General features: G+C 34.8%; 1 protein-coding gene across 1 annotated transcript; it reads right to left on the bottom strand.

Moving 5' to 3' along the window:
- Positions 1-10,590: 10,590 nt before the first annotated feature.
- On the bottom strand, positions 10,591-12,627 carry LOC149177122 (putative LRR receptor-like serine/threonine-protein kinase At3g47570). The gene is made up of 2 exons (XM_089423294.1): positions 11,537-12,627; positions 10,591-11,440 (listed from the first exon to the last, which is right to left on the bottom strand). Exons 1-2 carry the CDS (start codon positions 12,546-12,548, stop codon positions 10,962-10,964), a joined length of 1,491 nt encoding a protein of 496 aa, XP_089279420.1. The 5' UTR covers positions 12,549-12,627; the 3' UTR covers positions 10,591-10,961.
- Positions 12,628-13,136: the final 509 nt, after the last annotated feature.

Here is a 13,136-nt window from a genome sequence, read left to right as displayed (position 1 = left end):
CAACTACCATGTGCAGATGTTATCAAGTGGATATTGTAGGGTCTAGACACCAAAAGCATGGCATTAAATAGTGTTAGTGGGTTGCAACTTGCCTCCTATCGGCCACATGAAATTCACTTGATTTACAACTTACCCAAGCCTGAGCTACACTTGGATTCTCAATTATATACAACTTGGAGTTATCTGAATACTAAAGAAATGATCAAGTGATGGTGGAAGGAACCGACCATATTTCGCTAGAATCTTGATAGTACTTAGAAAACCAAGTCTCTCAGAAAAATATGCTAGTACTTGATGGCTATGTGATTTCAATTCTATGGACAAAGGCATTTTGAATCCTTCCTTGAAGGATGGATCTATATGTTGTATCCAATCGTCACAGAAGGGAAGATATTCAATTGGTCCCATTGATTGCCTCATCAATAGGAGATCAATTTGAACAGCGAAAGAAACCACAATTTTACATGTCTTCCTACTTGTTGGATGGAATATGTGATCACCATGAGTTCCCAATTCTAGATTGGAGGAGAACCCCCAAAGACCCCCCAATCCATATTTAATGCAAATTGTTGTCAGAATATAGTTATAGGGGAGTGTTTGAGAAATGTGTTGAGAACTTCTTCAAGGTTTTGTATGAGATGATATTAGAGGAAGAAGCTCCTTACATGTTCTGTGAGGAAATGAAGGCAATGGGAGAAGTAACAGATTAGTTTGCCTCACCTAATGGCACATACCTCAGGGTATTTGGTTCTCAAAAGCCTCCTCATCTTTTACTGAGGTATGTAATAGATAAGGTGGTCATTCAAGAGATTTCCTATCATTGTATCATAGGTGTCTCTCAGCTACTGGAGAAGAAGAAGAAGGTACCTTGGCCTTGATTCCCTTTGCAAGTGGGATCATATGAGCTAAAGAGCTTAAAGGCCACAAAAGTAGAAGTAGAACCACTCGAAATCCTTAAGTTCAGTAAGATGATATTTCACATGTATGATCCCGGAGGAATACGCAAGAGGCACTGTGCTAAGTTGCACTTTTCTTGGGCTTATTAGTCTTATTCCAGATCAGAGGAAGAGAAAAAGAATAATTGGTATAATTCTTCCCAACCGCATGCACAAGACAAAGAGACAAGCCCTTCTAGTGTAGTAATTGAGTTGAGTGTTACCTAGGAAGGAAAACATTATGAAGTGCACACTCACGTGAGAGTCAAGTATAAGAGGAAAGTTTTGCATAATCCAGAAGCGAAGCAAAGCCGCAAGTTCATAGCATATCTTATTATTATTAGAGTGGCCATGGTAGTGGAGAAGAGGAGAAATAAATTAGAATAACTGAAGAGAAAGAAACAGGAGGAAGAGAAGAGGTAGGAGGAGGAATGAAAGTAAGAGGAATAACATATATGGAAGAAGAGAAAGCAAGGAAATAAAGGGAAGAAAAGGAAGACATGTAGACATAGGAAGAGTTGAAAAAGAAGGAATATGAAGAAGCGAGACATAAACAACCTAAGGAAGAACAATAGAAATAATCGAAAGATGAAGAAAATAGGAAAAAGCATGATTAGGAGTTTTCATGAGAAATTGAGGAGCAGTTAAAGCACCAGACATGGATATTGAGTGGGAGGAGGAGAATCAAGGGGTTGAAATTGTGCCTATTGTAGAACAAGCCAACAGTTAGTCATCACCTCCTCTTACAAGTGGCAACATCACATTCAGTGAAATGGGAATATATCCTCGATATGATGATATGGTCATGGATATTTCGAACTTGACCTTTGATCAGATAAAGAACAAAATAGTATAAGAGAGGCGGAAATATTTTTCCAATGACTTGGTTCATCCTTCTTCCATTCATATATAGAGAGTGATTATGTTTGACACTATGAGGAATCCAAGGAGAGTCGTGGTAGAAAATATTTTCAAGAGCTATAAAAGTGAACACATATTTTTTGATGGAGGGAAACAAACAATTGGAAAAAGACTTAGTTGTTGCAAGACAAAAAATTGATCATCTCCAAGATGAGAACCAAAGATTGTCTTCCACTGGTTCTCACTTGAAGGAGATACAAGCAGCAATATATGATGAAATCCAATCACTAGGAGGCACCATGAGACAACTTTATGAAGAGATGATCACCCTTCACAAGTTGGTAGTGCCCTTTCATGCAGTGGAAAAGAGAATGTGGGAGAATGTGAAATTCCTTAAGGTGATTCATGAAGTCTTCAGTGTGATCTAGGAATGGGGCATCATGTAAAAGAATGCACCACCAAAGTTGCTAGGAAAACAAGACATGAAGCAGACTTGGAGAAGGTCGAGGTTAGAATGCTTATGCAGAGAAACATGAAACTCGGTGCTTATGTGGCCAACATTATAAATTCCTATGGATGATTGTATAATGGTTTAGACTCCTTGGCCAAAGCATGCAAGATTACTTTTGTTGGAGAATTTATAGAGACAAAGGGAGAAAATGTTATTAATGAGGAAATCCAAGAATACTTGGACAATTTGAAGCAGGTCACTACTAAAGAAGATTTGGAGATTATAAGGCAAAACATGTAGTTGTATGTAGCCAGACCTGCCAAAGTAAACATGAAGTTGTTCTCTTTGTGGAATGAAGCTCAAACTGGATCCAAAAATGTCTATTCGAATGTTATGGAGGTTAGAGTCAGATATAAGCTAGATCTTCCTTCAAAGTTTGAGGACATAGCAGCATAGTATAAATCTTGGAACCAATATATTACAACAACATACCAATTAGAATTATTGAGATAGAGTTTCCTCAAAATCAAGCATAATGTACAAAGTTTTGTTTTTGTTTTATGTGTACAGTTTTGTCTTATTGTATTTAGGAAATAATAAAAGTGTAAATGTAAGTGGAACTCCAAGAGTCAAGTGTGGAATGTGAAGAATCGTTAGTTATAGTAAAGACAAAAGAAGTTTAAGAGTCGTGAGGGAAACTCAAAGTTCACAAGGAGAGATGAAAGGTCATATCATTTATTATAAATAAGCCCTCATAACTCAAGCAAAGGGCTTGGAACTAGGGATTTGTAGCCTTGACTTCTCTAGCCTAACATAGGATTGAGTGATATTCTTTAGATAAGCAGGTGGTGGCTTCAAGTTCCACAATTGGAGCTAGTGTCATATAATTGTAATTGTATACTTAGAACTTTCACCTAATGATCATAAGCTCTCAAATCCAACACACTTTCATGCGTTTATCATGGATGTTGTAATATTATTCTTTAAATTTTTACGGCACATGTGAATTCATTCATTCTATTGTCAGAGAACTATTTCGTTAACTTTAGTATGTATCTTGTTGAATGTGTGTTGTATTTTCTTACATGATCGTTGTTATCTTGTGAACTATTTTGTAGAATAACCAACAATTATTTCATATGTTTTTGCATCACTTTTAGGATAGTACTATTACTTTTCTTATAGAGACCCACTTTCTTCTCTTTCGTGTGAAAGAACCTCTTATGCATTACAATTGATATCTCACAAATTTCATTCACTTGCATTCACCAAAGCTATGATTATATCATCTTATGTGTTTATTGCATCCAACGCACATCTTTGAGATCATTGTTAGGGAAATTGGTCGTATTTTCGGTTGGGGCTCCTACTCCAAATCGGGTGGGGTCTAATTGGGACTTCATATTAGGGAGACCCCCTTCCCTATTGTATGTATCCAACACCTTCAAAATTATAATATGCACAACTAAAAACTTGGGTCATCTTTGAAGGTGTTAAATTAAGACCTCTTCCACCAAGTGAGAATGTGAGAAATAATAGGGAGTAGTAGTGATGCTTAAAGGAAAATCTCAAAAAAATCAAGCCATTCATTCACTAGTCATTGTACCTTGTTTATGATTAATTATACTAATAGCATAGGGCCAAGTAGAGTTGAACCTATGAAACTTTGTAAGTCAAGGTTTTTTCTCTTCTTTATTACATGCGTCACATGTACACAATTTTTGTCTACATTATTAGTTGTCATCCTTTTTCTGGTACATAAAGCTCAAAGTTAATAGATCAAAAAATTTTGAGAAGTGAACTCCAAGAGAAGTGACATGAAAAATAATGCAACTTTTACTTTTAGATTAAGTTGCAAGGATACCCCTGGATGCGGGTGTCATCGAGCTAGGACCTGGAGAGCCACATGCCCAGCATGTGCTGCCACGTGAGGATCAAAGGACTTCAATGCTCCTCGCCGCCGAGACGTTAAGACGAGAAAAGCATCATGGAAGCCTTAATGAAGACACTGGAAACGATGGCGAGCCTGCAGCGAGCATTCAATGCGGGCAAGTTTCAAGAGAATGTTAGCTGGTTTAAGAAGAATGGAATGGTGCTGTTTTGGGCTCAGAATGCTGAGAAAGCCACTCAGATCTCTGCGAGAAAATGCTGCGCTGTTGATGCTGAGAGTGAAGACATTAACTCGGACGAGGTTTGCTCTCTGCTTGTTTGTCCGGGCCTTTTTTTGTGCTCAATTGAGCTCTGCCTCGAGCCAATTTGTGGACAGCACTCAATTGGGAGTGAACGCAGTAGCAACATGCCCTCAAGCACGGCTCTGGAACAAGCTAAGGGCGTCGTTGAAACCATGGTGCGACTGCGTGAAAGGATGCCGTGTAGAAGAGGCACTGGGCGTGGTGAGTCCTCACGTCCCCCTGCAGCAGATGTTCACCATCACTGCTGCTGCTGCTATTGTTACAGGAGGGCGGGAGCCACACCAATTCCAGCCAGTCAGTTTCTGGAGGCCGGCAGCTCCAATGATGGTGCGCCCATGCTCCCAGCGTTCGGCTCAGTCATTTTTACCTTGGGCAGCTCATGGGACAATGCTGGCCTTAATGCACATATCTCAGTTCTTTTCACCAAAATTCCGGAGGAGATTGGAGAAGGAACGCAACCGGTCCCTGCTGAGGTACTTCCAGAGGGCAATAGGGAGAAACGCCCAATGGGGCAGCCATCTAATGCAGAGGGTAGTTCAGAAGGGGAGCTTCAGCAAGCCCCCACCCGACCTCAAGAGCAAGAGCTGTCGGCCCCCGCGCAAGATCCTATGGCAATGTGGGACGGCATCCCAGAAGGCCAAGGCTGGTGCAGAATCCTTGAAGAAAAACCAGAAGACTAATTCTCAGAGGCGCTCTCCAGCATACACTTCTCTCTCTCAGGTCGGGGATAGGTTCGAGGTCTCAATTGGTATCTGGATTATGCTTAATATCTTTGTTTGTTTCCTTTCAGTTCTTGGTCATGTTCACAGTTACTATAGTTTGGGAAGTAAGCTAGGCAAAGTCTGTTATGTGTCTTTTTGTTGGTTGCCCCTGCGTGGGCCGTTTTGTTACTACCTGGGAACATCTCTGTGTCATGTGTTTTGGTTTAAAATGGAAATGCTGTCCTGCAAGGGAGAATTCTGAGTCTAGTAGAGCCACCCAAGGAGCCACAGTTGGCCCTGGGAAGCCAGTCTTTTTTGAATGTACTGTTTACCTGTATATAATATAATAGATTAGTTAGCTTTGCCGAGAAAAAAAAAAAGTTGCAAGGATACTAATTTATGTAATATGTTAAGAGTCGATTGTACTTGAGTTTTACTCTTTGTAGTTTCTGTTGGAACTTTTTTCATTATTTCTTCTATATTATATCGACATTACCATGTGTATGACTGATGTATACCATAGGGATAGTTGATCAAATGCAGTGGTAAAGCATAAGGGTAACTATTGAGAAGATCAATAGTAGAACATCTAATTATTATATCTTTAGGGGCTCTCCTTTAGCTACTTGAATTCAAGGAGGAAACATTCCTAGCCTTTAGTCTAGGAGTTTCTCTTTTTACCTCTTACTTTTTATGGAATTTTCTATTATTTTTTCTACATCGAAACTAATTATTTATTATCATATCATTCATTCATGGAATTCCCTAAATAAAAAGACATCTTACTAATAATGAACACACAAGCCTCTCTTAATGTCTTTGCTGTGTAAGAAAACTACTACAAAGATTATTTGCTTAGTAACATGCCAAATTGTGTTATGTTCTTGTTATTGAAATGAAAAAGACAAATTGACTAAGAAATTCAATCTTTCCATAATAACTATGCTAATATTAATAAGAAGGTTTTAAAATTAACTTGTCTAACATGAGACTTGTTGATTTATGCAACGAGGCCCCAAAATCAGAGACTTTATCTTCATATAATTAGAAAACTAAAACCGTTTATTCCATCTTATTGTCTTATTAAAATAAGAATCGATGTGACCTTAGGAGAAGTCGTCCATTTCCCTTTTATACCATGGTATTATAAATAACACAATACAATAACAATTTATGTCTATATAATTTTGCAATTACTACTCAAATTCACTTTTAAATAGTTATTAAATATATAACTAAATCAATCACATCTATAAATTATATTATTCATACTACATATCGAAATTTTCAACTTTTATAGAATTTAGACCTCCACCAAAACCATTATTACTCTTCTCATATTCTTTACTGCATTATCCATCATCCAAATATCCTATTACATAATTACAGAGTCATAAGATATACACTACAACTCTTTTTACTTTAAACTATAAGAAACCCATTGTTTAAAGAAATATATATTTGACAATTCACCAACTAAACGGATTGAAAATTATTTGTCCGATAAACCATCTATCAGAGAAACCAAGCATATAATTTTTTGTCTGCAAAACAAATAAAACCTCAAAAGTTTGAAACTGCAGATTAATTAATACCATTGTAAAGTAGCCATGATTTGAAAATTATTTGTTTTAAAGCTTTCCCATGGTTTTTTCCGTAATTTTTACATTAAATTTTTGTGTAACGCGACGATTTTTTAATTTTCTTTTATACAAATTAAAGAAAAGCCGAAACATAACCTTATGTAAAAATAAATTGCTTTTATACCAATACTCCATTTTTTTAAGACAATTCTTTTTTAAAGACAACTCAAATATGTTTTTTCATAATTTTTACATTAAAATTGTGCGTAACGCGACGATTTTTTAATTTTCTTTTAGACAAATTAAAGAAGACCCAAAACGTAACATTATGTACAAAAATAATATATATGTTTTTATATAAATATTTTATTTTTAAACAACTCAAATATATATTTCCTTCATATTTCAATTTATCTTAACTTCTTTCTAGGATTAAGGTTCTTACCTATTAGAATTTTTCTTTTCCATGATTTTTTGCATTATTATAAAACGTAGTTTCCACCCTCTTATTATGAGAAATTTAAGAATATATATAGTAATCACATCTCTTTTTATATATGAACTATCATCATTTTAGTATTGTTGCGTATAATTATTATATTTATTGTTTTTTGTCATTTGATTATTAATAGAATTAATTTTGTTAGTAGAATATTAATTTTGTTAGAAGAATTTTACTTTTAATATTGTATATAATATATGTGTGATTTATCTAGTGAATTTATGATATGGAAATTGTATCTGGGTTATATTAAATAACACATTTAATTTAATGGATATTAAAGAATATCTCTGAGAGTCTTTTTTGTTAAACTTTTTTTGAACATGGCATTATAATAAAATAACTTTAATTTTTGCTATATATTTTAGGTGTCCATATTTTCCATGGCATTTTTAATATGAATTGTATTTCTACTCCTAGTATGATGACATGACACAACTCCTATAAACTTTGATGATGATTACACAAATTGATTCACTATCTTTTTTAACTTTCTTTTTGTATTTAATCAATGATCTTATTAGAGAGTAATGGAAATTATGATAACATTAATTACTTTGTATCAACAAACGAGATCAAAAGGGTCCAAGTTACCCAAATCATGCCCCCTTTTTTCGTTTATAAAAAAGCACCCAAAGAATGAAACTAGTAGTAGAGAGGTTGCCTTTTGAGTCACCAATATATTAATGACTACATTAACCTTAATATGTGGAGGAAAATAAATTCTAGAAGATACATGTTTATATTCATATAACCCTTTATTTGTTTATACCTAATGAGGATTCATTACAAAATATTTCCCCTAGGTATATTTTTAATGTCTTGGTCAAACCCATGATTTGTAATGGAACTTTTGGTCAACTATTAATCTCATAGAATTTTATATTGATGGGAGAACAAATGTAGAAAGTTGATAAGGTAAACTTGAGGGATTACAAGCCCTTTAAAATCCAAGTAATCATATAAACAACTGTAGATGTGAGAGCTTCTTGAGTTGTTGCAAGGATTATAGGCATCAAAAAATAAAGTGAAAGAAGTGCATATGAGGAAAACAAATACATCATTATGGATCTTAAAAGGATGTGAACCAATACAGACCAAAGAATCTATTCAATGCCCACCAACCTTATTGATACATGACTTTAATGGCTCCTCTTTTCCTGCAATCCTACCCACCTAAGCCCCCTTCCCACCACCTTCCCTCAACAATTAAATATAAACCAAACTATCTACAATTTTTTAATATATTAAAATGCCCATTAACCTTCTATATACTAGTCAATGTATTGCTTTCATTTTTAGAATTTTGAATATTTATGTAAACCCACATGCTATAATATTGTGAACTTAATGAACCGAATATATGCTTTTCTTTATAATATTATATATTTTATTTTAATCCAAACATGAAAATACTTAAAAGTTATAACGCCCACTTATAAATATATCAAATAAGTTATAATGAGAATACATGAAAGATACATGTAACAAGATTTTTAACCATGGAAACTCTTAAAATGTAAATAAACTTCCTTAAACTACCATGTCTTATCAATACCACAACCCAAAACAATATAACTCATTTCACAGTTATTTATATATATATATATATATATATATATATATATATATATATAACATTTTTTAATTACATCAAAGTTCTCTCTTGAACTTTAATAGAATAACTTTTCTTTTAATCCAAATCTTTATCTTAAGATCATAAATGAAAGATGTTGGCATATTCTCTTCTTCTCTATATCAATGGGTCGAATTTCAAATATTAACTAGTGCGCATCTCTAAATCTATGTTTACCTTTTCACATTTACCTAATACAATTATAATATTACCACGCAAATTATCAAGTAATAAATGGTATCGTGTGAATACATGCGAATCTTTTTACCTCTACCTAATACAATTATCAAATTACAATAAAAATTATCAAATAACAAACAATATCATGTGAATACAAGTTTACCTTTTCACATTTATCTAATAAGATTATGAAATTACCATGGAATTATTACATAACAAATAACATCATGCTAATAGATGAGTTTATAAAATAAATGGTTTATACAAAAAATGAAAGGGAAAAAATGACCCAACCACATTTAATAATGTAGTTATGCTACATAAATCTCAAGCACCTAATTACATAATTACACAAATCTCAACCACCTAACCCTATCACTCGAAAAAATATTTAATAAAAATTAAATCCTTATCATTCATCTCTTAATTATGGTTTAAATTAAAATTCTGTAACATCTATATTCCAATTACGCATTAATTCAATTAAAATAAAACGAAATTTCTATTCCAATTACGCATTAATTCAATTAAAATAAAACGAAATTTCAATTTACATCCCAATGATATAACTCATATTATTTGCAGTAGCAATTGATTCATCCCAATGATAGTAGTGAGTGACTACCTTGTTTCAACAACTACAGTATGAATATAGTTCCGCTATAGTAAATACTAGATTATAACTTGCACTACCTGTAGCCATTGAGTCATCCCAGTGATGTTGTCAGGCAATGTTCGAATGTTTCATGAACTTGTCGTTTATTACCTTTTCATGTATTTCCTTTTGTTCTCTTCCTGATGAGCCTCGTATTATCTCCCTTGGAATCTTTGTGCTTCAAGATTCGGCCACCTCAAACAATGAAGGAGCCTGGGTGTCGATTAGCATTACAACATGCTTGAGGCGATTAAACCCCAACTTTGATATTAGGTTGAAACACTAAATCCATGAGTACAAGCTCAAGCTCCTGTCCATTGCACTACTTTGACGTTCACATTTTTGTGAATCGTTATGTGCCATGCGCACAAGATGCGACCGTGAACTCTAATATATACCATGCCCGTTTGCTTACTCACTGTGAGCTTTGAATGCTGATATCTCCTTTTCACTTTCATTTTATGGTGAAACTTGTTAGACAAACTTAATATTCAAACCATAACAAACCATATTCAATATAACAAACCATATTCAAACCATATTTAACTCCACCATAGTTATAAAAAGTTTATAATCGGCACTTCATTGGCAGCGAGACAAGTTTAAACCTGTTAGAAAATTCTTACATAAAACAAAACTTAAAAACGAATGACCAGGATTTCAAACAAATTCGAAGTAGCATAGTTTACTTCACAATACAGTCAAAATTTCCGAAACATAATATATTAGATGGAATTAACAAGTTTAAACCTGTTAGAAAATTCTTACATAAAACAAAACAAAAAACCGAATGACCGGGATTTCAAACAAATTCGAAGTAGCATAGTTTACTTCACAATACAGTCAAAATTTCCGAATCATAATATATTAGATGGAATTAACAAGTTCACATTATTTCAATGTTTCAGTCACACAGGTATAAGTTTCCTTCATTAAGTATGAGATGGAATTAACAGGTTTACATCATTTCATGTTTTGGCCACACAGGTATATACAATATAATAGAATGTTGAACTTTCACTGTTTGTACATTGTTACACAACTATTTACAATACATTAGAATGATGAACTGTCACTGTTGCCAGCATTGTTGCTAGGAGCACTTGTACCAGCCTTGTCGGCAGTGTTACTTGAACTGCCCAGTAATCTTTCATATGATATTTGATTTGAATTTGACTTCGGGGTAGCTTCAAGAAAAGTGTACAATATAATAGAATCTTGAACTTTCACTGTTTGTACATTATTACACAACTATTTACAATACATCAGAATGATGAACTGTCACTGTTGCCAGCATTGTTGCTGGGAGCACTTGTACCAGCATTGTCCGCAGTGTTACTTGAACTGCCCAGTAATCTTTCATATGATATTTGATTTGAATTTGACTTCGGTGTAGTTTCAAGAAAAGTGTCTCGAATGCTTTCTAATGTGTCTACAACGTCCATCATATTAGGTCTTCTTTGAGGGGATTGTTGTGTGCATAGCAAACCCACCCTTATGAGTTGATTCAGGCATATTAGCTTTCTATCTTCTTCAGTAGTATTTGTGTTACTAGTTTTCAATAGACTGCTATCTACCACTTCTTCTAGTTGATTTGGAAAACCATTACTCACCCATTTTTTCAAGTCCATTCCTTCTACAAATAGGCTATGGGTGGGTTTCTTTCTTGTGAGCACCTCCAATAACACTATTCCATAGCTATAAACATCACCTTTTGTTGTGACCTGACCGCCTTGTCCATATTCTGCATTTTCACAGACATGGTTAAGTTTTAATACTCACAATTTTCAATAGAAATAGAAAATTAAAGACCAGATATGTTATCTAGTTCAAATTATACCTGGAGGAATATAGCCTAAGGACCCTTTGAGTGCATATGTAGAAACAGAAGCTGATTCTTTGGAATTTGCAAAACATATGGTAGCAATTCCAAAGTCTATTAAATATGCCGTGAGATCATCCCCAAGAAGCACATTGTTGGGTTTTAGATCACAATGAATCACTTGCATGAAACAATGATGATGGAGATATGCCAAACCATGTGCAATGTCTATTGCTATATTCAACCTCTGAATCAAACTCAAAGCACTTGAACTTTCTTCACCATTAGGATATAACCACTTTTCTAAGCTTCCGTTTTCCATGAACGGAAATATTAAAGCTTTGAAATCCAGGTCTGAATAACAAGTCATAATTTTAATCAAATTCCTATGTCGAACTCTACTCAAAACATTGCATTCTCTCTCAAAACTCTTATTTGCCCCTTCATTTTCCAAGCTGATAACCTTAACTGCTACAATTTTGCCATCATACATAACCCCTTTGTACACTTTACCAAAACTCCCAGCCCCCAACAAGTTGGAATCACTAAATTCATCTGTTGCAGTGACAAGCTCACTGTAAGAAATTCTTTGGTGACCCACTTTTAAAGATACTAGAGCCATTAGTCTCTTGTGATTTCGTCTCCACAGGATACCCAAAAACAAACACAATATAAGGATAGCAAAAACTGCTCCAACAGATATGATAACCCTTTCCACAAGAAAATGACTTTTATGTTCACGAGCAGAGCAGAGTGTTAATCCTACCCAACTTCCACATAAGCCCACATTTCCCATAAATGCAGTGGCACCCAGCCTTTTGAAAATTCCATCTTTAGGGACTTCTCCTGATAACTTGTTGAAAGAAAAATTTAAGTAGGAGAGCATTTTAAGTTTCTCCAAAGACATGGGTATTTCACCTGACAAATTGTTGAAAGACAAATCTATATAGTGAAGATTTAGAATCTCGCCAAGTGAAGCTGGAATATGACCTCCAAGTGCGTTGCAGGAAAGATCTACAACTTGAACCATAATTATTTTGCTTAGTCCCAAAGGTATTGTGCCTTCTAATAAATTGTTTGAAATCCTGAAACCCTGAGCCAAATTTACAAGACCTAGACCTCCCAACTCTGGAGGTATGTGCCCCCTGAGCCTGTTAAATGATAAGTCTAAAAGGAGCAACTTCACACATTTCCCTAAAGCTGCAGGGATAGTACCTGATAACTGGTTATTTTTGAGATTCAGATATTCTAGCTGCTGGAGGTAGCCAACGGATTCGGGGATTCTTCCAGTGAGAGTGTTTCCCCCAACAGATAGGATCCCAAGGGATTTGAGTTCGCCGATTTCCATCGGGATGTTTCCTTTTAGATTGTTGGAACCCAGATATAACCTCTCCAACCTTTGAAGCCTATTAAGTGAAGAAGGAATTGCTCCGGTAAAATGATTCTCCCCCAAGTCAAGGTACGTTAAACTAGTTAGATTTCCAATCTGTGTAGGTATCTCGCCTGTTAAATGATTGTAACCCAAGTTTAGGATACTAATGTTTTTAGAGAGCTGGCCAATAGAAGAGGACAAACGTCCGGTGAGATTATTAGAGTATAAAACGAGTTCTCGTAGGGA

This window comes from Pinus tabuliformis, chromosome 4_1, assembly GCF_031772625.1.
Source record: "Pinus tabuliformis cultivar Carrire ecotype Pingquan chromosome 4_1, CPIR1, whole genome shotgun sequence".
NCBI classification, from domain to species: domain Eukaryota; kingdom Viridiplantae; phylum Streptophyta; class Pinopsida; order Pinales; family Pinaceae; genus Pinus; species Pinus tabuliformis.
Note: the sequence above shows the minus strand (reverse complement) of the source record. Positions and strands in the feature narration are given on the sequence as shown.